Below are 24589 nucleotides of genomic sequence, written 5' to 3' on the forward strand. Positions count from 1 at the left end.
TTGAGAGAGAGAGGAGCAGAGAGAGGGAGACAGAGGATCTGAAGGAGGCTCTGTGCTGAGAGCAGAGAACCTGATGCGGGACTCGAACTCATAAACCAACCATGAGACCACAACCTGAGCTGAAGTCTGATGCTTAATGGCTGAGCCATCCAGGCATCCCCATCTCATGTCTTTTAATGTTTGTTTGTCTGTGTTTTTTTAATATCTGACATAGTGTCCTACTACATGGCCATACCATCGTTTATTTAACCAATCCCATATTGTTCAGCATTTTCCCCATTATAAACAATGCTAAAATGAACATCTTAGCAGCTGAACGTCTTTTATCAACCCCCTATGATCAATTTCCTGCAGGAGAATTGTTGGTGCGTACTAACAAACAGCCTTCCAAACACTTCATGTCGGTTTATGTTCCCACCTACCAAGTCCAGTAGTGCCCATAAATTATCTTGATCACTGATAAACCCTTTTCTTCTCTCCAGCAGTGGTAGCTTAACTACTTTCTCTTCTCTGCTCCAGGGATGTTCTTGCCCAAATATATAAATCTGGTTTCCCAGCCTCAAAAGGCCTCCTCTGCCCTGTCCAGTTCTGGAGGCACCAAGCTCTGACTATCGTCTCCTACCAATTTTCCATCCCCACCACCACATCTTTCTCACAGAGGACCCATGATCATTAGATGACTGCCTATCTGCTATTGGCTACACTTCTCAAATCTCATCAGTCTTGTTCACAAAGCTCATCTAGGGTGAGTTCTTTCCTGAAAAGATTTCCAGATAGCTAATATCACTCATTTCCAGTTGGCACTCCTAGTTTCCACTTCCAAGAGTAGAGCTCTGGCTTTGTCTCTAAAGGCAGGGGTGGGGAGGAGGGCACTTTATCAGAGCTGAAAGTAGCAAATTTGGTTTCTGGGACAATCAGCAGGAAATGAGGGCTCAGATCAATGGAAGGGCACCCATGGGGGAAAGGAGAGTGGGAAAAGCACACGCCCCTGTTCGCACATGTACGGGTTCCTTGACTCATTGGCCCCACATCAATCCATCCTCTGCTTCTGTCATCACACTGACTTTGACTCTCCTGCTTCCTTCTTTCCCTTACAAGGACCCTTGTGATTACGTTGGGCCTACCCAGATAATCCAGGATAATCTCCCCAACTCAAAATCTTAAATGTAATCACACAAGCAAAGTCCCTTTTCCCATGTAAGGTCACACAATCATAGGTTCTGGGGATTAGGACTTGGACATTTTTGGGGGCCATTATTCTGTTCACCTCACCTGACCTGCGTTTTCTCATCTGCAAACTGTGAGTCTTTGACAAAACGCTCTCCAAGGTCTCCTCCAGGTTTGGCTGGTGGGAATACTTTGAAATGTGAGATGTAGGGGGGCTGAAGTATAGGACGTGCACTGAATTTCTTTTGGGTTTCCCTGTTTCTTCCTCTCGGATTCCACCCTCTCCCCTGAATGCTACTGATGTCATTTTTGCTTATGCTTGCATTGTTGGAACGAGCCCACATAGTGTCTTGCTATATTGCGAGGCTCTGTTCTAAGTTCTTTGCAGCTACGAAACCATCCAACCTTCATAAAGACACCAGGAACGGAATGGACTGATAATCCCTATTTTATGTTATTTTATGGAGGCACAGAGAGGTTAAGTAGTTTGGGTAAGATCACAGAGTGGCAGGCCTGAAGTCAAATCTCAGTGGTCTGACTGCGGAGGCTGTACTTTCAACAGCTTGTGCTCTGGCCTCTCCTTAAAGTCTGTGGCACACAGTCAGGCAGCCATTGCTTAAGTTTTGTAGACTGTGAGCGACTCAAGAGCAGGAGCCTTGTCTAATTCTGTGAATCCCAGGTCTGATAATAGCCTGGCACACATAAATGAATAAGCAAAAAAAAAACAAACAAACAAAAAAAAAAGAACGAATGAATGAATGAATATAGGCATTACTACTTATCTAGCTATATCTACCTGAGAGTCTCTTATAGATCAGAACCATGGTTGCAGGACATAATAAGAAACATTTATGGGGCATTTCAAAAAAGCTTGATCCTACACTAGCAGTAGAAGCTAGGTGCTATTATTATCCTCATTTTACAGACAAGTTAAATGTAGCAGAAAGAGAATCAGTAACTTGCCCACAGTCAAGAATTGGATTTGAGGTGAGATATGCTTGACTTCCTTGTTCACGTCATGAATGTCAGCATGAATTCCCTGAGGCCTACATTTTTTAAATTAGGACCAAATATGACTCTGGAAACTAAAGAGAAGAAAAAGCACAAAGGAACATTTTATTGGGCAACTGGCCTATATTCCAGGCCCTGGTACCAGGAGCTTTACAGAATATATCCCACTTAGTCCTCAGAACAATCTGATTGTCCCATTTTACAGATGAGGAAACTGAGGTTTAGAGAGATTAAGTGAACTTTTTTTTTTAATTTTTTTTTTTAACGTTTATTTACTTTTGAGACGGGAGAGACAGAGCATGAACGGGGGAGGGTCAGAGAGAGAGGGAGACACAGAATCGGAAACAGGCTCCAGGCTCTGAGCTGTCAGCACAGAGCCCGAGGCAGGGCTCGAACTCACGGGCCGAGAGATCATGACCTGAGCCGAAGTCGGACGCTTAACCGACTGAGCCACCCAGGCACCCCTAAGTGAACTTCTTAAAGTCCAGTGGTAGAGCCAGGATTCAAACCAGATCTGTCTAACTAGAAAACCTATAATCTTTCCACCATTACTAAGCTGCTGTGCCTCAGTTCTCCCATCTGTAGAATGGAGTTGGATAAGATGCACTCTGAGCTCCAGTTCAGCTTATTTTTTTAAGCCAGCGTTAATCGAGTGCTTATTTGCATGCCAAGCACTGTGTTAAGATCTTCACGTTTTATAATTTTATCCTTACAACACCCTTTGAGATGCTACTACTATGATTATTTCCATGTTATTTTTTTAAATGTGTGTTAATTTTTGAGAGAAAGAGAGAGTGTGGGTGTGCACAAGCAGGGGACGGGCAGAGAGAGAGGGGGGACAGAGAATCCGAAGCAGGCTCTGTGCTGACAGCAGAGAGCCTGGTTGGGGACTTGAGCCCACAAACCATGAGATCATGACCTGAGCTGAAGACGGACATTTAAATGAACCACCCAGGTGCCCCTATTTCTGCTTTATTTATTTATTTATTTTTCTATTTCCACTTTAAAAATGAAGATACTGGGGCTCAGACATACAGATACTGTGCAAGGTTACAGAGCTACCAGGAGGCACAGCCTAAGTTTTAACTCAGGCCTGTTTGATTCTTAAGCCAAACTCTTACCCATATCCTATACTGCCTCCAGAGGCCTCAGCCAGCCTTTGGAGGGAGGACATCCTGTGTTAATACAGAATCAGCACAAGGCTGGAATAGACGTGGGATGAGTTCCTCGAAGTGTGGGCCCCTCTTCCTTTGGATTTCAAAGGCTCACTTCAGTGAAATTCTGTTAGAGTCCAAAGGTGACATCCTTCCACGGACAGTTGGCCAATGCGGAGTCCAGCCCGGGCACCTCAAGGGGTTGGCCATTTTCTTTGATCTTCTTGTCAAGGCCACCCTAGATCACTCTGTGGTTCTGTAGCTCTTCTCCCTCTTGCTTCCTTGTCTCCCCACCTTTTCAAGAGAATGCTTGAGGAACAGCTCCAAGTGGCCCACTTGTCAATGATTGAAGGACATGCAGGAACCTCAAGGACCCAAACAGAAAGAGCTCTTACCTAAACGCCTTGAGACAAGAAGCACATTCACAGCTGTGTTCCAGCACCTTCCAAGGTCCCTGGAACAAGGAAATACGTGTGCACGCTCACATGCCCCAGAGCCGAGGCTCAACAACCGCTGTGATGCACCAGCCTGCATCCCTCCACTTCTCTCCACATTTTGTGAGCTGGAGCTGTCAATGTGGATGGTTTCTGCCTACTCCAGTCTTCTGGCCTGAAGAGTCTCTCTCTCTCTCTCTCTCTCTCTCTGTCTCTCAATTGTGGTGAAATACACATAGTAGAGATTTTACCATCCTAACCATTTTAAAACATACAGTTCAGTAGTGTTAACTATACTCAAGAAATGATCACTGAGTAATTGATCTTGCTCTGCTTTATTATATCCTACATGCTTCAATCTTTTGGTTTAAGAGCAATTGTGGCCTTATGATGCGCCAACAGTTGTGTTTCTTGACTGCCCTCTAGTGGGAAAGATGAAAAGGTGAAACTCCAAATTGCTTCCCTTTCCTGCCGGGAATGAAGTGGTATGGTCCTTTTTTTCCTAACTGACTGGACTTTACACCATCCAAAATTGTGATCGATCCAAATTGGCAATTTATCCTCACCTTACAGACAAAGTTAACACATAGAGCTTCTCAAACTAACTATGGTGAAGAACCAGTATTTAAAAGAAATGTATCCAGGGGCACCTGGGTGGCTCAGTCGTTGAGCATCAACTTTGGCTCAGGTCATGATCTCACAGTTGATGGGTTTGAGCCCCGAGTCACCCCACCTCAGAGCCTGGAGCCTGTTTGGGATTCTGTGTCACCCTCTTTCTCTGCCCCTCCTCTGCTTGTGCTCTCTCTGTCTCTCAAAAGTAAATAAAAAAAACATTAAAAAAAAAATGAATTACCAGATAAATTATAGTAACATACAAAATTTAAAAACTAATTTTTATTATCAGATACAACAGACAAAATTACATTTCAATAAATATAATCAAAACATAGAAAGAGTAAAATAAATGCAAAATCCATACGTGTTATTCATTCAATGGGCATATTTTATATGATTAATATAGAGAACTGCTATTACGCTAATAAATTTTTGTTCTGCGGTCATAACTAAACAGAAAATTATAAGTAACATACGGTGCTTCCCTACTTCAAATAGAAAGTATATCAATATTATGGATTCTTTAATGGACGAATGCACATGCTTATGACTTGTTAGCCCCTCTAATCCAGGCAGAATGGAATATACTACTCACCAGATACAGTGACTGTCAAAACTGCTTTTATATTTTGTTTCAGGAAGAGCTTTAGTGGAAAAACCAGACTCACAGAGGTTTGGTGATGGGAAAGGAAGTGTGTACCGTATTATTACAATGCAATCAGCTAGAGAAGAGAAAATGTCAGTAAGAAAATCATAAGGAAGAGAAAATACATTTACAGCATTCTATTTCTTGAAAAAAAAAATCTGCAGATAAGTGGACCTGCACCGTTGAAACCCATATTGCTCAAGGGTCAATTGTACGGTTAAATCAAATTATCTTTCAATGAAAACAGTGGTTTCAGGGTTTTTGAATTTCCCACGCATGGATCTTTTTTTGACGGACATAAAATGTAAACAGTTCTGTCAAATCTGTAAGGCGTTTGGTTATACCATTTTCCAGATGTGCAATAGCAAGATCATCACCTACTGTTTGGTCATGACTGTTAAGTGATGGAGCACGCTATAATGGTCCACAGAAGCTCCGTTCTTCCAAGCTGCTAACTTTCATTTTTACTCTTTGATCTTATCTGCCACTGAAAATCATATTGTATTCTTTCCGTAATTAGAAGTGGTAACATCATCAAAAACACCCCCAACAATCACACAGATAAACGAGTCTGTTGTTCAAACCACATTTTCAAAATGCCAGGCCCTCGTGAACGTGGATTTTTTTACTTTCCAGAAACACTAAAAGTTTGTTTTATATTCAAACTTTCCTAACAGAACTTTCATCTCGGTATGCAACCACAGTTGTTGAGCATCAGCTTCCATGTTATCACGTAATAAAGAGGATAATCTCAAATTTAGTACATTAGCTTTTGCATAATTCATAATTTTTTACTATGAGCTAGACACTGTAATTCGGCTGAAATGTTTTCATTGCAAACCTTTCTTGATGAACGAAGTGGCGTGTTGATTTACATTCTCGTGCAAGCTCTTTAATTTGGGTAATAATTTCAGGATGTTTTTCTGTCAATGCAGCTGCACCATTAGAGCGTATTCCTACACCAAACTTAAACTGAAACCACATTCACTAACAACGTAATTCTTCATAGTTGTCTACAGTTCAGAGCTCGTTGTGTTTGTCATCAATGAAACTGAAAAAAAAAAAACCTTCCTCATCTCTCCACCATGTTCAAATTGCATATATACCAAATTAATTGTCATGTTAGCAATATGTGTGCATTCAAAGCTTGCAATGAAAAATACTTTACTGGCTGTATTTCTTTTTTGTTTTTAATTTAACTTTATTTTTTATTTTTTAAAATTTACATCCAAATTAGTTAGTATATAGTGAAGCAATGATTTCAGTAGATTCCTTAAGGCCCCTTACCCATTTAGCCCTTCCCCCCTCCCGCAACCCCTCCAGCAACCCTCAGTTTGTTCTCCATATTTATGAGTCTCTCTTGTTTTGTCCCCCTCCCTGTTTTTACATTATTTTTGTTTCCCTTCCCTTATGTTCATCTGTTTTATCTCTTAAAGTCCTCATATGAGTGAAGTCATAGCATATTTGTCTTTCATGACTAATTTCACTTACCATAATACCCTTCAGTTTCATCCACGTAGTTGCAAATGACAAGATTTCATTCTTTTTGATTGCCGAGTAATACTCCATTGTATATATATATATATATATATATATATATATATATACCACATTTTCTTTATCCATTCATCCATCGATGGACATTCGGGCTCTTTCCATACTTTGGCTATCATTGATAGTGCTGCTATAAACATGGGGGTGCATGTGTCCCTTCGAAACAGCACACCTGTATCCCTTGGATAAATGCCTAGTAGTGCAATTGCTGGGTCGTAGGGTAGTTCTAGTTTTTGTTTTTTGAGGAACCTCCATACTGTTCTCCAGAGTGGCTATACCAGTTTGCATTCCCACCAACAATGCAAAAGAGATCCTCTTTCTGGGCATCCTCGCCAACATCTGTTGTTGCCTGAGTTGTTAATGTTAGCCATTCTGACAGGTGTAAGGTGGTATCTCATTGTGGTTTTGACGGCTGTATTTCTTTTGTAAGTTAATCTTCCATGTCATTAGCTAATTGATAAATTTGTCTAGCTATGAAAAAATGATATTTGCATTACCTTCTTTGCCACAGATTCAGCCATAATTTCCAAGATCTTTTTTTTTTTTTTTTTTAATTTTTTTTTCAACGTTTATTTATTTTTGGGACAGAGAGAGACAGAGTATGAACGGGGGAGGGGCAGAGAGAGAGGGAGACACAGAATCGGAAACAGGCTCCAGGCTCTGAGCCATCAGCCCAGAGCCCGACGCGGGGCTCGAACTCACGGACCGCGAGATCGTGACCTGGCTGAAGTCGGACGCCTAACCGACTGCGCCACCCAGGCGCCCCCCAAGATCTTTAATATAGTCTTCACTAACGTCTGTTAGTTTTTTAATTTTCACATCTGAAAACGCTACTTTGTAAGACACAAATTTCCAATGTTTATCTGTGAAATAGTGAACCTCTGTTTCTATAATTTTTTTAATTCAATGGTATTTCTGTTAAAGTGAAGAGATTTTGAACTTAATTCTTTTGTTTTCTATGTAAGTGCTACCTAAGTTTGATGGCTTTATTTATGAGCTTGATCAGCTAGCACATCTCTGCAAATAACACACTATGGTTTTAGTACTTCAGTATCAATTATGGCTACAAAACTGAGCTCAAGGGGAGCCTGGGTGGCTCAGTCGGTTAAGTGTCCACTTTGGCTCAGGTCATGATCTCACGGCTTCTTGGGTTCTAGCCCCGCATCAGACTCTGTGCTGACAGCTCTGAGCCTAGAGCCTGATTCAGATTCTGTCTCCTTCTCTCTCTGCCCCTCTCCCAATCGCACGTATGCTCTCTCTCAAAAATAAACGAACATTTAAAAGTTAAAAGAAAAACAAAACTGAGCTCAAAACATGAAGAATCATACTCCCAAGTAAAACTAGTACAAATTCTCTTGGTTTTAATTTCTCCAGAACCACTTTCATTTGTCATCATTTGTTTTGTTATTGCTGCTGCTTGCATGGTAGGAAAAGTATGTTTTTTCTTTCTTTTTAAAAAATTATTTTAAATTTTATTTATTTTGAGAAAGGCAGAGACAGGGTGAGTTGGAGAGGGGCAGAGAGAGAGGGAGAGACAGAATCCCAAGCAGATTCCACACTGTCACCGCAGAGCTTGATACAGAAGGCTTGAACCCACAAAACCTTGAGACCATGACCTGAGCTGAAACCAAGAGTCAAAGGAGTAACAGATTAAGCCTAATCTATCCTCATTTTTAAAAATCCTGTTCTTGGGGCACTTGGGTGGCTCAGTCGGTTAAGCATCCGACTTCGGCTCAGGTCATGACCTTGCGGTCCGTGAGTTCCGAGCCCTGCGTTGGGCTCTGCGCTGACAGCTCAGAGCCTGGAGCCTGCTTCGGAATCTGTGTCTCCCTCTCTCTCTGCCCCTCCCCTGCTCATGCTCTGCCTCTCTCTCTGTCTCAGAAATAAATAAACAATTAAAAAAAAATTAAAAATCCTGTTCTCTTTTTGCTGTTCAACTTGTGTATTTTCCATTAATCTGTGTTCCAGATTGCTGATATGTCCTTCTGCATTCTCTGATCTACTATTTATTCCCTTTAGTGTATTTTTTATTTCAGTTATTGTATTTTTCCACAAACTGGTTCTTTTAATATTGGTTCTTTTAAATATTTTCTATCTCTTTATTGAAGGTCTCACTGAATTCTTCCACTCTTTTCTCCAGCCCAGTGAATATCTTTATAATCATTACTTTAAATTCTTTATCTGGCATATCGTTTATCTTTGTTTAATTCTTTTGTTGAGGTTTTTTCCTTAAAAAAAAGATTAAGAGTTACATGCTCTACCCTCTGAGCCAGCCAGGCACCCCAGTGATTTTTTTAATGTATGAGAAAGTGCTAAACCTCACTCACAGATATAAAAATGCAACTTTAAAAATGTTGGAATATCATTTTTCATATTTCAAATTGGCAAAGATAAAAAAATTTGTGAATATTCTGTCGGAGATTTGGGGAGTCATTAACTTAACAAATTATTATTGAGCACCTATGACAAGTCTATGCTGGACACTGAGTGACCAGCAGTTGACAAACAAAAATTCCTTTTTTCCAGGAGCATACATTCCAATGTGAGAGCAGGGGCATACAATAAATGAAAATAAACAAGAGGAGGGACAAAGAGAGAGAGAAAGAATGTCAGGAAGTACTCTAAGAAAAATAAAGCAGTATAAAGTATGGTAAGCGACCAAGGGGTAGTGTTATTTTAGGGAAGGTGGTCAAAGGAGAACTTCCTGGAAAGTTGACAATTGAGCAAAGGCCTACATGAGATGAGGGGTGAGTTTTGGAGATTTCTGATGGAAGTGTTTTCCAAGCAGTGTGAAGTAGTCACGTGACTCCTTTCATAGCTACCACTTCTCAAATTTGCTTAACCTCTAAAAGTTAGGCGATGATTTGTTAGATATGACCCCGAAACTACGAGCAGCCAAATAAAAAAATAGATAAATCAGATGACCTTAAAATATAGAACTTGTGTACTTCAAAGAAGATTATCAAGAAAGTAAAAAGACAACCCCAAGAAATAGAAAATATTTGCAAATCATATATTCGATCTAAAGGTCGAGTGTCCAGAATATATAAACAACTGTTACAATGCAACAATAAGACAAGTCTAAGAATGGACAAAGTGTTTTCTCCAAATAAAATATATAAATTAAAATGAAAGGGGGGCCTGGGTGACACAGTCAGTGAAGTGTCTGACTCTGGATTTCAGCTCAGGTCATGATCTCTTAGTTCATCAGATAGAGCCCCGCATTGGGCAAGCGCAGGGCCTGCTTGGAATTCTCTCTTTCTCTCTCTCTACTCCTCCCCAGTTCGTTATCTCTCTCTCTTTCTCAAAATAAATAAGCTTAAAAAAAATTAACATGAAAGACATGAAAAGATGCTCAATATCATTAGTCATCGGGGAAATGAAAATCAAAACCACAATGAGATACCACTTCATACCTACTAGGTGGCTAAAATAAGAAAGACAACAATAGCAAGCTTTGCCAAGGAGAACTGGAACTTTCACATTGCTGATGTGAAGATAAAATGGTTCAGCCCCTTTGGATATCACTTTGGCACTCTCTCAAAAAGTCAAAGAGGGAAAAAAGTTGGAGAGGGAGGGAGCCAAACCATAAGAGACTCTTAAAAACTGAGAACAATCTGAGGGTTGATGGGGGATGGGAGGGAGGGGAGGGTGGGTGATGGGTATTGAGGAAGGCACCTGTTGGGATGAGCACTGGGTGTTGTATGGAAACCAATTTGACAATAAATATCATATTAAAAAAAAAAAGTGAAAGAAGGTTACCATATGACTCATCCCTTCAGCACCCAGGAATATACTCAGAAGAACTGGAAACATATCCACACAAAAACTTGAACATGAATGCTCATAGCAACTTTGTTCCTAATAGCCAGAAAGTGGAAACAACCCACATGTCCATCAACTGATGAATGGACAAACAGGATGTGATCTGCCCGTACAATGGAATATTATTCAACCATAAAAGAGAATGTAGCCTGCACCATTACTATATGCTACAGGCTACAACATGGATGAACCTCGAAAACATTATGCTAAATGAAAGAAGCCAGACACAAAAGGCCACATATTTTGTAATTCAATTTATACGGAATATGGAGGCTGTGGGGATGTGGTGCAAGTGTAGAAACAGCTTACGGAGGTGTACCAAGGCTTAGTCAGGAAGTTATTTTTCCACTGATCAGGTTTTTCATTAACAGGTCCAATTTCCCCAGCATGATTGATTCTATGGAGGGACAGTGACTGTACCTCTTCTCAGGTGTAAGAGTTTGGTCTTCAACTTGTTGGGAATATTTAAGGTACCCAAGAAAACTAATCTCTTATTTTTATTCTCAGAGTCCTTATTCAGACAAATGCCCCCAAACTTGTAGCTACAAGTTTGCAGGACCTTTTAATGTTACTAACAACTTGGTATTCACAATTGATTAGGGCCCAAACAGTTTTCTATTCTGTAAAAACTGGAAGAAAACTGATATGTGATGAATCTCTTTTGACTAATAGAATAGATCATCTTTTAAAAAAAATCTTAATGCTTATTCATTTTTGAGAGAAAGAGACAGAGACAGAGTGCAAGCAGGGGAGGAACAGAGAGAGAGGGAGACACAAAACGCAAAACAGGCTCTAGGCTCCGAGCTGTCAGTACAAAGCCTGACGTGGGTTCGAACCCACAGACCGTGAGATCATGACCTGAGCTGAAGTCGGCCCCTTAACCGACTGACCCACCCAGGTACCCCTAGACTAGATCATCTTAAAGGTTATAGTTTATCAGCTGGTAGAGTATTTATCAGTTTTGTGTCTAATTTAGGAATAATATTTTAGCATTTTTCCCCCAATGACTATCTAAATTTCAATTTCTTGTATCTTTTAAGCCAGCTTTGTCATTTTACCAAATCTCTCCTTAATGAATTAAATACAATGTTGACACAAGCTTACGTGAGAATTAGAGTTTCTTTAAAAATAACAACATGAAGAGTATGGTGACATAAATATAATAAAAATAGGGAAGCAAAGTGAGGGTTATTGGTGGTTTTTCAGGCAGTTGTTTTTTGAATGGGTTTTCCAATAATAACAATTTCCCCAACATCATCCAGTAGAGGGATGAGCATCTTTACTTCCTGAGAGACTAAGGGTTTTAGTCTTAGCTTTTAGGGCTTGGTACCTGAAAAGGCTTCTTCCCAAGTTTTTTCCCTAAGCTTCCCTAAAAAAAGTTTTGCAATGTCTCCTTTATATCCATGAGGGAAGTAATAAAAGATTTTGTCTTTTGTGAGCCTCATCTTCCCACAGTGCTATGGTTCTATCCTGCTTGGATGAGAATTTTCTAGGTTTCCTCTTAAGTGATTTGGCATTTGAAAGTCCCAGGAGTCACCAAGAGAAAACTATAATTTGGGATCATCCCTATTGTGCCAATTCTATCTCTTGGGGACCGTAAGAATTGAATATGAGGGGTACCTGAGTGGCTCAGTTGGTTAAGTGTCTGCCCTTGATTTTGGCTCAGGTCATGATCTCAGGGTTCATGAGATCAAGCCCCACATCAGGCTCAGTACTGACAGTGCGGAGCCTACTTGGGATTCTCACTCTCCCTCTCTCTGCCCCTCCTAACGTTGTGTGAGCGCTCTCTCTCAAAATAAAAAACTTAAAGAATATGAACTGAGTGATAATGAGAAATCTCCTTCCTAATCACTGGACTGGGAGATACCCACAGAAAATCTGCCTAGCCTAAGAATGAAGATAGATAGGGCATACATTAAAAAAGAATCTTTTTTTTTAAGGAATAACTTAGAAATAGATAAAGTCAGTCTGTGATCCCTTCCTGGGATGGTAAAAGATTGTGAACTGAAAATAGCTTAGAGACAAAGCTTTATTTTGGAATGTCTTAACAATAGAGGGGTGTAAGGAGGAGAATGAGAAACTATAACATCCGGGGTCTTACAGGGTAACTTGGCCCTTGTCCTGTACTTCACTTTCATTGTCCTTAGAGTCTTTACTACTTCAGGTACTGTACACCAGGTTGAATTTTTGTGAGAAAGTCTACAGCCTCAGAATTCTTAGAAATATGGTCAGCAGTCAGCACAGCACAACTGGGTCCTCTCCTCAGGTCTCATGTAGCTAAAATCAAGATGTCAGTCAGGCTGCAATTTTATTTAAGCCTAAGGGGCATCCATCTCTATAATTTGGGCAAATAGATTTTATGCATCCTGTTTCTAATTCTAAACATGAAGTGATTTTTATTATCCTCATTTTATAGAATAGGAAGTAGAGGCTTCAAACGTTCAATATTATTATGCCAGCTAGAAATCCAGAGTAGAGACACTAATCCCAGAGAAATGTTTAAGAGTTCGGGGTTTTTTGGGGGCGCCTGGGTGGCTCCGTCGGTTAAGCGTCTGACCTTGGCTCAGTTCACGATCTCATGGTCAGTGATTTCGAGCCCTGCATTGGGCTCTGTGCTGACAGCTCAGAGCCTGGAGCCTGCTTCGATTCTGTGTTTCCTTCTCTCTGCTCCACCCCGCCCCCCCGCCCCCCACACTCTGCCTCGCTCTCTCAAAAATAAGTAAACATTAAAAAGAAAAAAGTTTTGGGGTTTTTTGTTTGTTTACACCAAGAGTTGGAAAGGATTTGACTCTGCCAGCACCAAGGGGTACTGACAAGGATGAAGTTAGCAGACTATTAAAAAGTTCAATCTAGAAATAATTAGGGCTGGAACAGCTCGCAGCAGCAGGAGGGGAAACAAGGACCTACCGACTTAAATGGCAGGTAATTTTAATTACCAATTTCTAACAAATACTTTTCCCCTAAAATTGATTAGATTAGAATCATCTAGGGGGCTACTAGCACCTCTTTCAGGCTGTTTAAAAAAAAAAAAAAAAGAGCTTTTAATTTTAACCTCTTTTTGTTGCAATTGTTCAAGTCGGCCTAGATTTACAGCAAATGGCATAGTAAGAGCTCCAGGATTATTAATGATCACATTATTAAAACAAACTTTGCGCCAAGTTCCTTATGGGCTATCCTACGAGTGTCCAGTCGAGAGCTAAGAGGAGCCATTCTAAATTTACACAAGTTCCCAAGGCGACGGAGAATAATAGAGCAGCCGGGATTCCGAGGGCCGAATACTATACTCCACCAGTTCCGGACCCTTGCGGCAGCACGGGGGTGCCCACTTTTAAACAGCCCGAGACCACGTGGCCACCGGCAAGCTCCGCTATTGGCCCCCCGACTCTAACACTTGGCTTTGGCGCCGAACCTTTCCCCCCATGTGGGCACAACCATTGGCTCCGCGCTCGGAGGGACTCTGCTCAAATCTCACGATCAAGGCTTTTTCGAGTGAAGCTTCAGACTGATTCTCCGGAAATGTTCAGCTGAAAATTCAACAATCAAATGAAATCCACTCAATAGAGCCTTAGAAGGCTTCTTTTGCCAAAAGTAAAGAGAAGACGGGACCCCGGCTCCCCCTACGCTCTGCGGGGACCGCGAGTATGGTTCCGTTCAAGGCGCGGACTCCGCCTCCGCGGGCGCCGCCATTTTGTTTGGCTGGACGGGAGCGAGCGGCGCTTTGGGGGAGGGGTCTCGTAGGCGCCTCATTGGACCCCACGGCAGCGCTGTCGCTTCTCGGTGGGGAGGCCTTCTCCCCGGCGAGAGGCGCGGAATCATGTACATAAAACAGGTGAGGCCTGTGCGTCTCGCCCACTCCCTCGCGGGCCTGTGAGGACAGCTCCGTCTGGCGGGGGTGTCTCGGCTCGACCCGTGGCCTCCCGCCTCCCGGCAGGGTGGACCCAAGACGCGGGCTGCGGGGGAGGGGAGAGGCCCCGCCCCGCCAGCGCGGGGCCGCGGCGCGGGCCTCCCCGCCGGGCGCCCGTCCGCGGGAGTAGCATCTCCGAGAGGTTTGGAGGGACCGGGCCTTCCCAGTGGGTCGGGGGCGGGCTGGGGGCGGCAGCGGCGGGGCGGGCAAGCTGTGTCGTCCTGCCGGGGCCAGCCCCGCGCGGGCCCTTTGCGCGGGGTGTGTGGAAAGGTGGTCCCCCGGGCCCGGGGGCATCCCTGGGGGGGGCTCAGGTTGGGGTGTCAGCTTAGCCCGGGGTCTTTGTCCCCGAATTACAGGAGACGGGAAAGGGACCCTCCTCCTTGCAGAGTATGTAGCGCCGCCTCGTTCACTTGTTTACTTCTGTCAAAATGGTCTTCCCGCGCAAGAGTCCACCCCAAAGATGAACCCATCCGCACTCTTGGAAAAGTTTCTCTGTTGGATGTGTTGGACTCTCAGCACCCCTTTCTTGGAACGTCTGCTCCTTCTGGCCGGTCGGCGTGTCCGAGAGAAGCGCCCACTGCTCCTGGAGTCAGGAAAGCTTGGGGCCGACCGGCCTGCTTGACACACTTTTTCGCTGTAGCTCGGGGATGTTCAGCGTTCCAGCGAACCTTACTTACACAATGTACTTGCTCTTGAGAGTTCCTTTACAGGTGACTTACAACACTGGCAGTGGCTACCGATAAACGCGGACGTTTTAGAAGATTTTTTAATCGCCACTTTCCAAAATGAATTTTTCTTCTATGAAATGGAAAGTTCTCTATCTTGCATTAAATGAGAAACCAGAGAGAGAAGTGCCAAGGAAGAATGTTTAGGAGTTTCTTCTGGTAGTGTGTGTTCTCTGAAAAGTATCTTTTATTTATTAGGTTATCATCCAGGGTTTTCGGAGTTACAGAGATCAAACAATTGTAGATCCCTTCAGTTCAAAGCATAATGTTATTGGTAAGTGTTCATGGTTTCCAAGATCAGATTTATATTTATAGAGCCATTTAGATTCGGTCTATATTTAGGCTTGAGATGGGAATTGGCTTTGAATATTCTATGAATTCATACATGTTTCTTCTATATGAAATAACATTTTTTTTTTTAGTCTGCACTGATGAATTGCTTACTTTATACACTTAAAATGTTTGCACAAGTTACTCATTTGGGTAGCCTGGTAGGTGTGAAAGTGTCTTTTAATAGCTTTACGTTTATAGTGAATGACACTAAAGTTAGCATTTGAGCTATACTCTTCTTGATATGTCATTTCCTGGTTAAAACGCCCACTGTTGTCTAATTTCAGAGATGACCATTCTTTATTCACAAATTTGATTGTTCTTGGGTTTTTTCTTTCCTGTCCTAATATTTAAGGTCAGACCATGCAGCTTGGTGGGCAGAGCATAAACTTTGGAGCATAACAGAATGGGTTTCACGTCCCAGTTCTGACACATACTCTTTTTCAAACGACTCCTTGAGGGGCTTTAGTTTTCTGATTTATAATGAAGAGCTAATGATACCTATCTTATAGGGGCTGTTGGGAAAATTAAATGAGAAAGTATATGTATGAGGATAAAGGACCGAAACGATTATTGTCCTGCAGTACAGTATTTAGTCTAAAGACTCTTCAGCTGATAGTGTCCATTTTTTGCTGATACAGCCAGCTGAAATTCATCTAGCTGAATTTTTAAAGGCTAGATGAAACAATGTGCTATAAATAGACTTAAGCTATACATTGTCTTCCTTGAGGGGTATATTGGTATATTAGACTGCTAAGTCCACCATAAAATATAGATTGGGTAGCTTAAAGAGCAGGAATTTATCTTCTCACTGCTCTGGTAGCTCAAATCCACGATCAGGCTGCCAGCATAGTCACATTCTGGAAGTCGCCATCTTTTTTGTTTGTTTGTTTTTAATGTTTTAATGTTTATTTTTGAGACAGAGACACAGAGTATGAGTGGGGGAAGAGCAGAGAGAGAGGGAGACACAGAATCCAAAGCAGGCTTCGGGCTCTTTGCTGACAGCTCAGAGCCTGATGTGGGGCTCGAACCCGTGATCCGTGAGATCATCACCTGAGCCAAAGTCAGACGCTCAACTGACTGAGCCACCCAGGCATCCCCTGAAAGTCACCATCTTTGTCATCAGGCTCGTGTGACTGTTTGATTCTCTCTCCCTCTTCTTCATTAGAGCACAAATTCCATTATGAAGGCCCCACCCTCACAACCTCATTAATCCTGATTACCTCCCAAAGCTCCCCCCCCCCCCCCCGCCCCCCAAATACCATAACATTTGGAGTTAGGGCTTCAACATATGAATGAGAGAGTGACACAGTTCATTCTGTGGCATGGGATAAGGTGGGATTTACATAGAGATCAGTAATAGGCAAACACTAAATGCTGATGTTCCCAGAGAATCTACTTTATTTTGAAATAAATAATAAATTTTAAAAATTGAGAGCAAAAGTGTCAACTATACTTTGAAATAAAATTTAAAAATTGAGGCATGGGAATGCAAACTGGTGTAGCCGCTCTGGAAAACAGTGTGGAGGTTCCTCAAAAAATTAAAAATAGATCTACCCTATGACCCAGCAATAGCACTGCTAGGAATTGACCCAAGGGATACAGGAGTGCTGATGCATAGGGGCAATTGTACCCCAGTGTTTATAGCAGCACTTTCAACAGTAGCCAAATTATGGAAAGAGCCTAAATGTCCATCAACTGATGAATGGATAAAAAAGTTGTGGTTTATATACACAATGGAATACTACGTGGCCATGAGAAAGAATAAAATATGGCCTTTTGTAGCAACGTGGGTGGAACTGGAGAGTGTCATGCTCAGTGAAATAAGCCATACAGAGAAAGACAGATACCATATGCTTTCACTCTTAGGTGGATCCTGAGAAACTTAACAGAAGACCATGGGGGAGGGGAAGGAAAAAAAAAAAGGAGGAGGAGTTTTTAAGAGACTCTTAAAAACTGAGAACAAACTGAGGGTTGATGGGGGGTGGGTGATGGGTATTGAGGAGAGCATCTGTTGGGATGAGCACTGGGTGCTGTATGGAAACCAATTTGACAATAAATTTCATATTAAAAAAATAAAAAATAAATAAAAATTGAGGCAAAAACAAAACCTGCCCTCAGTACATTAGTTGCAGCCTTGTAGTTGGGAATAAAGAAAACACTTTGGGGGCGCCTAGGTGGCTCAGTCAGTTAAGCATCTGACCCTTAGTTTTGGATCATGTCATGATCTTATGGTTCGAGGTTTCAAGCCCCGCATCGGGCTGTGAGCTAATGGTGCAGAACCTGTTAGGGATCCTCTCTCCCTCTCTCTCTGTCCCTCCCACCCCCGTGCGCACGTGCAAAATAAACTTATAAAAAAAAAAACACTTTTTACCCTCTGCTGTACCTGTTGAATAGTTAATTTAATTGAAGTGCCACAAGGATAGCCTGATGGTTCTGGTATTTTATTTATATTTTGATTACAAGTACCTTCTGATTTTCACCAATCAGAAAATCTTTGGAAATGGAAAAAAATGAATAATTACTAGATATAAATTATTTAAAAATTATATATTCTATTAAAATATAATTGCTAGATTTATATTACAGGTTAAACTAGATGAATATCTTAATTAGATCAATGGTATAATTTTATGAGCTGTAAAATGATGACTTTTATTATGATGATTAGATTGTAGAATCTATCAAGTATTTTTGTTTTAGCTATTAAGAGACCACTGTTTTACTACTTTGTTTACATTAGTATTGTTAATAGTAACAGTTACAGAGTAAATTGTCTAAGTGTTTTTTCTTTTGTTTTAACAAACCTAATATGATTTTACTGCTTAAACATGTTTTTTTTTTAAGGTTTTTAAGCTTCTTTAAAAAATTTATTTTTTGAGTGAGAGAGAGGGAGAATACCCACATGAGCAGGGGAGGGGCAGAGAGAGGGAGAGGGAAGATCCCAAGCAGCCTCCTCACTGTCAATGCAGAGCCTGACTCAGAGCTCTATCTCAGGAACCGTGAGATCATGCCCAGAGCTGAACTCAGGAGTTGGACACTTAACCAAGTAGGCCACCCAGGCACCCCACTGCTTAAACATGTTTTAAAGACAGGAAAGACCCAAAGTAGTATAGACTGAGATTGACATTAAAAATATCCTGTGAAAGCATAGTACTTTGATGATTTAATGATTTGACCTTAAAAAAAGATTTGAAGGCAACTATATCTTCTGGTGATCTTCAGTGTTTTAATCTCTTGCTTGAACAGTTGAATGATGTTTGAATTACCAAACATACACCTTTTTAAGGTTACTTTGTCTCTAGCTTTTTAACAAAAGAAATATGTTAATTGTAGAACGTTATGGAAGAGTTTAAAAGCTGAAAGGAAAAAACTAAACTGTAATCCTGCCCAGCAATAGCCATTCTTAATATTAACAATCTATACTTGTATTAGCCTTGGTTTCCTAGAAAACAGAATCCAAGGCCCACTCAGCAACTAATAAGACTTTAATGGGAAGGTTCAGTCTGAGGGCAAGAGTAAAACGGAAAGTTGGTCATAGCTTTATAAAGAAGGTTCAGCTGGTTTGTGGTCATATTGGATAACTTCCAGACAGACTTTGTGAACCCACCACACCTGGGAAAGATCAGATTGGAAAGGAATAGAGACGGCTTTGTCTGCTAGTTCCTGTTCTCTGATTGGTCAGAGTTTACCACACAGGGCATTAATTCCTCCATGCTTTTGGATTGTGTTACTCTGGGGACTAACCCCCTAAAGTAGTCAGGGAACTATATAGTGTCTTTTGGATTTTCACAGGTCTGACCTGAGTGCACACCCAGGGTAGGCTGAAACAACCTAAAGGTGATGGAATACTGAATCTCTCCATTGACAGGCAGTTAAGGCTTGGGTTGGGGCAGGTGATTCTGGGGCACATATAAACTGGATCTACCCCCATATGCCTCCAGTCTTTGTGTACATCTACATAAATAAGCCTTTTTTTTTTTTTTTTAAGTTTATTTTGAGAGAAAGCACAAGTGAGGGAGGGGCAGGGAGGAAGAGAAAATCCCAAGCAGTCCCTGAGCTGTCAGCACAGAGCCCAACGTGGGGCTTATTCCCATGAACAGTAAGATCATGACCTGAGCCAAAATCAAGAGTCAGGCGCTTAACGGACTGAGCCACCTAGGCTCCCCCTAAGCATTTTAATTTAATTTTTAATTATTTTTTTAATTTTTAAAATATTTTTCATTTATTATTTTTGAGGGACAGAGCATGCATGGAGGAGGGACAGAGAGAGAGGGAGACACAGAATCCAAAGCAGGCTCCAGGCTCTGAGCTCTCAGCACAAGAGCCCAACGTGGAGCTAGAGGTCAAGAACAGTGAGGTCATGACCTGAGCCAAAGTCAGACACTTAACCAACTGAGCCAGCCAGGCGCCCCTATTTAAATTTTTAAATGTTTTATTTATTTTTGAGAGAGTGCACACAAGAACAGGGAGGGGCAGAGAGAGAGGGAGACCAAGGATGTGAAGTGGGCTCTGTGCTGACAGCAGAGAGCCCGGTGGCTGGAATCCCCAAATTGAACCATGAGGATGATCCTGACCTGAGCTGAAGTTGGACACTCAACCAGCTGAGCTACCCAGGTGCCCCACAGTAAGCCTTTTAAAATAAAATAAAAGTGGGCTTGTAGTATAATCTTTTGATAATCTGTTTTTTTCTACTTAAGAATAAGTCTCGGGGCGCCTGGGTGGCTCAGTCGGTTAAGTGTCCGACTTCGGCTTAGGTCATGATCTCGCGGTTTGTGAGTTCAAGCCCCGCGTCAGGCTCTGTGCTGATGGCTCAGAGCCTGGAGCCTGTTTCGGATTCTGTGTCTCCCTCTCTCTCTGCCCCTCCCCCGTTCATGTTCTGTCTCTCTCTCTCTAAAAAATAAATAAATGTTAAAAAAATTTTTTTAAGAATAAGTCTTGAATCTCTTTCCTTATTAAATAGTCAACATCCTTGAAATTGCTTTACAGTATTCCACTGATGGGTAGGAGTAATTAAAGGGAAATTTAAAGTTTTAAGTTATTTATGAATAGATTACAGTTTTAACTATGTAATTCTTTGAATGCTAAATTCTTTTTTTAAACTTTTATTTAGAGATAATTTCAAATGTACAGAAAAGTTGTATAAATAGGAACAGTACAGAGAATACGCTGATCTCCTTTACCCAAATCTATCTGTTAACTTTTTCCTCTTTTGCTTTATCATTTGTACCCACTCTCACACTTTTTTTCTTAGAGTAAGTTATGTAGGTCTTTGTCCTTTACCGTTGACTTCAACGTATGCTTTCTAAGAATAAGGATATTCTCTTACATAATCAGGGTAGAGTTTGTAAATTTCCGTAAATTTGACATTAATACGATAATCTGCTGTTTATTTTCCAGTTGTACTGATTGACCCCCAAATTTTCTTTATAGTATTTTTTTCCTCCAGTACAGGGCCTAATTTAGGGTCAGGTATTGCTTTTGGTGGTCATATCTATTTAGTCTCTTTAATCTGGATCATTTCCATAGCCTTTCTTTGTCTTTTTTAACATTGTTTTTAAAAAATACTACATAAATGACGTGTCCTTCTGAGTATATTATATCTGGAAGTGAATGATGTCTACTCTTTTTGTTGTTTAATTTACTTCTTTTGAGAGAGCATGTACAAGTAGTGGGAGGGAGGCTCGGTTGGTTGAGTGTCCAACTTTGGCTCGGGTCATGATCTCAGTCAGTGAGTTCAAGCCCCTTGTCGGGCTCTGTGCTGACAGCTCAGAGCCTGGAACCTGCGTTGAATTCTGTCTCCTTCTCTCTGCCCCTCCCCTGCTCGTGCTCTGTCTCTGTCTCAAAAATAAACGAACATTAAAAATTAAAAAAAAATTGCGTGTCCATAGTAATGATTGTAAATTATGAAAACCTAGTAACATATTAATTATTCCAAATATTATTTGTTAGGAAAAAGCAAAAGAATAAACAATGAAGTAAATTTAAGAAAAAAAAAATACCTGAAGTCTCTACAAAAATTGCATTCATTTGGTGATTAAAGCTGTTTTGTTTATGGATTTCTTTTGTTCACTGCTCTTTGTATTTAATTTCAGATATTAAGATGTTAAGTTAGAAAATTGAATATAAATTTTTTAATACTTATGGTAAAGTTTTAATTTTATTGGTTTTTATAGAAAGTAACATGTACTTTTTGAAATTTTATAGTGGGCAGAAATGGATCTGGAAAAAGTAACTTTTTTTACGGTAAGTGTTTTTTTCAATTCTAAATATATTAAGACCTGGGTATCTTCGCGTAGTTTATTTTAAAGATTGGTTTTCTGAGATTATGTCTGTATGAAACTCAAGAAATACTTTTTTGTACAGGGTTGCAGTTTAGTGTAGGGAGTGTAGAGTATAATGATCTGAGTTCTACTCTATACCTAGTGATTAAGTAGCTGAGAAGGTTGGGCAAAACAATCTTTCAGGGTACTCTTTGCAATTTAAAAGTGTACTTGACCTGTCTACTTTGATGGTTATGGGAATCATGAGATAATAATAATGGAAGTGCTTTTTAAACTTGAATGCTGTATGTAAATGTTGCAGATGCATATTTATACAAGTGTAAATGCAACAACATAGTTAATATTGTTTTGGAAAATGACTCATCTTCTTGTTTCATTATGTATGTATGTAAGTAAATAAGCCTTTCACCCAACATGGGGCTTGAACTCATAATCCCAACCAAGATCAAGAACTGCATGCTCTACTGACTGAGCCAGCCAGGCATCCCTCTGTTTCGTCTTTTAAAAAAATGTTTTCTAAATCATTTTTATGAAAGATAGAGGGGTGTAAAAAATTAGAGACTCAACAAAGATTATTGTCAGTTTGAAGATAGTAAATAGCTTTGAAAATTCTAAAGATAAAATACATTTAAGTATAATGCCTCTGTTAACAAATCCTTTGGAGAGAGAAAACATCTGAACAGGTTTGAACTATACAAGAAGTAGATTGAAAAAATTTTGAACCTCTTGTTTGAGTATTGCTTGAGGGAAAGGGGGTGGAGCTTAGCAGGAGCAAAGGTTCTATCCCTCTGTGCTCACAAATCTGTAGCCCTTCAGTGGTTGTAATTTGGTGATGATAAGTGAGTGGGATTGGAGTAGAAGTATTTCATAATCTCCAGGCGGATAAAGGCAGTTTGAATCTGTTCCCCTAAGGTGATTATGTGATTATGAAAGATAACCACTCTCCCCTCAACATACACATTCATACATGCGTACTCAACTCTTGGAATGTCAAAGGTCTCTTGGGTGAACTGGTAACAGGACAGCTGAGTAGAGTTTCATTTCTAGGGCAGGGTGGTCCAGTTAGGTACTTTATATGGAAGCAGCAGTGACTTCTTACAGAAGATAACAGCAGTGCAAACAGTGCAGTAGAATGTGGGAATCTGAACTGTTTCCCTGTGTTTCCCACTTAGTTTAATTTCCTTTGACAAAACTATCCTGCTAAGGATATGGTAAGAATATGTTCTATTTTGTTAATACATATTTTGATGTATATTATTTACTTCTAGTGGATAAAAGCCAAGTGTTAATCACTCAGTGTATACTTTGATCAAGAGGTAGATTTTAGTTCTGCTTACCTCTTTTTGTTACCTCAGTGTTCTCTTTTTCTTCCCTTAAATGTTTCAGTGCAAGCTTCTTAGTATTTTTCTTGTCATTTCTAAGCTGATTAGTCTAAAATACAAGCAATTTTTTGCCTATATGAAATAGATAATCTGTTTTATCTGCCTTGTTCATTACCTGATAGAGGTATGGGAAGTTATAAATTAAGGCATAAAGCTTCTTTGAGACTGTACTAATATTTAATGTTTTTGTATTTTTAGCAATTCAGTTTGTTCTTAGTGATGAGTTCAGTCATCTTCGTCCGGAACAGCGATTGGCTTTGTTGCATGTGAGTGAGATTGCTTTGAGATTGTCAATACATGTTGACATTATGTATTTTTAAAACTATATTGTTGATTCTGGTAAATAAAATCACTTGTTCAAGTTTCAGATCTTTTGTAAACATGATATAATCTCTCTTAGTAAACATGGTACAGTCTCTCTTAAGTGTGTTAATTCTACTATGGAATTTAGCCTACTATATTAATGCATGATAAAGGCCTAATTTTTATGTAAATGGTAATAAAATTGTAGGACTTTCCTATAAATGTCTTCCATATAAATAGAAATTCTTTTTAAAAAAATTTTTTAGTGTTTATTTTTGAGAGAGAGAGAGCATGAGCAGGGGAGGGGCAGAGAAAGAGGGAGACACAAAATCTGAAGCAGGTTCCAGGCTCTGAGCTGTCAGCGCAGAGCCCAGCACAGGGCTCGGACCCAAAAACCATGAGATCATGACCTGAGCTGATGTTGGACACTCAACTGACTGAGCCACCCAGGCACCCCATAAATACAAATTCTTTATTAAGAGTATGGTCTGGTGATGCTCTGGAAACAGGCTTGCTGAAGAGAAAAGAGTTTGAAATTGGGAATTAGGAACTTTGAGACTCAGAACCAGAAGTTAATTGGGAGCATAGAGAAGGAACCATTACAAACTAAACAGCATAACATGTTATAATTTTATCCGTATTTGTAATTCAAATGGTCACATCATTTCCCAATATGAAAGATAAGTGTATTTATAGTAATGAAAACTATTAGAATTTTTCATTGGATCATTATGAATAATGAACTAAAGAAATTTTAGGATAAAAAATGATAAAAGGCTATAACAAAATAATAAATTTATTGTCGGTTTGAATACGACATAATTAGTTTTAAAATGAGAAAGTGAGATTCCTTGGTATATCTTAACAGAGTCTCTCACACTTAGGGAGGTGGTTTATTTTGTTTGTTTTCTTACCATTATCAACTGGTTGCCTATAGGAAAAATTTTTTTTAGGTTTCTAAGATAGGCATTGAAAGAATAACTTCTTTAGGTATCATTCTTTATTATATTGAATCACTGTGTAGTAACAGTTTCTAGAATCTGGAAATTATCTGAACTTGGTAAAGGAGTGGCAGCATCATAAATTGGTGTATATGTGACATATATTAACTGTGTGTGTTTTCATAGCAGATTTAAAATTATATAGGATATAGCAAATTTAAACAAGTAAATGAAAATAAATAATTAGTTTTAAAAGCCAGGGCAGCTGGGTGGCTGAGTCGGTAAGCATCCAACCTTGGATTTCAGCTTAGGTC

General features: G+C 40.3%; 1 protein-coding gene across 4 annotated transcripts in view; it reads left to right on the plus strand.

The window, feature by feature from the left end:
* Positions 1-13805: 13805 nt before the first annotated feature.
* The window catches only part of SMC3 (structural maintenance of chromosomes 3), a 37996-nt gene continuing 27212 nt past the window's right edge, over positions 13806-24589 (plus strand). Inside the window, exons 1-5 of one of the 4 annotated variants that reach the window (XM_045438871.1) lie at positions 14372-14452; positions 14667-15020; positions 15234-15309; positions 21573-21611; positions 23230-23297. In XM_045438871.1, the coding sequence (XP_045294827.1) occupies positions 14958-15020; positions 15234-15309; positions 21573-21611; positions 23230-23297 (246 nt within the window). In that variant the 5' untranslated portion in view covers positions 14372-14452; positions 14667-14957. Of the gene's footprint in view, positions 14236-14371; positions 14453-14666; positions 15021-15233; positions 15310-21572; positions 21612-23229; positions 23298-24589 lie in introns of those variants that run through there. The other 3 variants (XM_045438873.1, XM_045438872.1, XM_045438874.1) reach the window with 3 other exon arrangements.

This window comes from Leopardus geoffroyi, chromosome D2 (assembly GCF_018350155.1).
Source record: "Leopardus geoffroyi isolate Oge1 chromosome D2, O.geoffroyi_Oge1_pat1.0, whole genome shotgun sequence".
NCBI classification, from domain to species: domain Eukaryota; kingdom Metazoa; phylum Chordata; class Mammalia; order Carnivora; family Felidae; genus Leopardus; species Leopardus geoffroyi.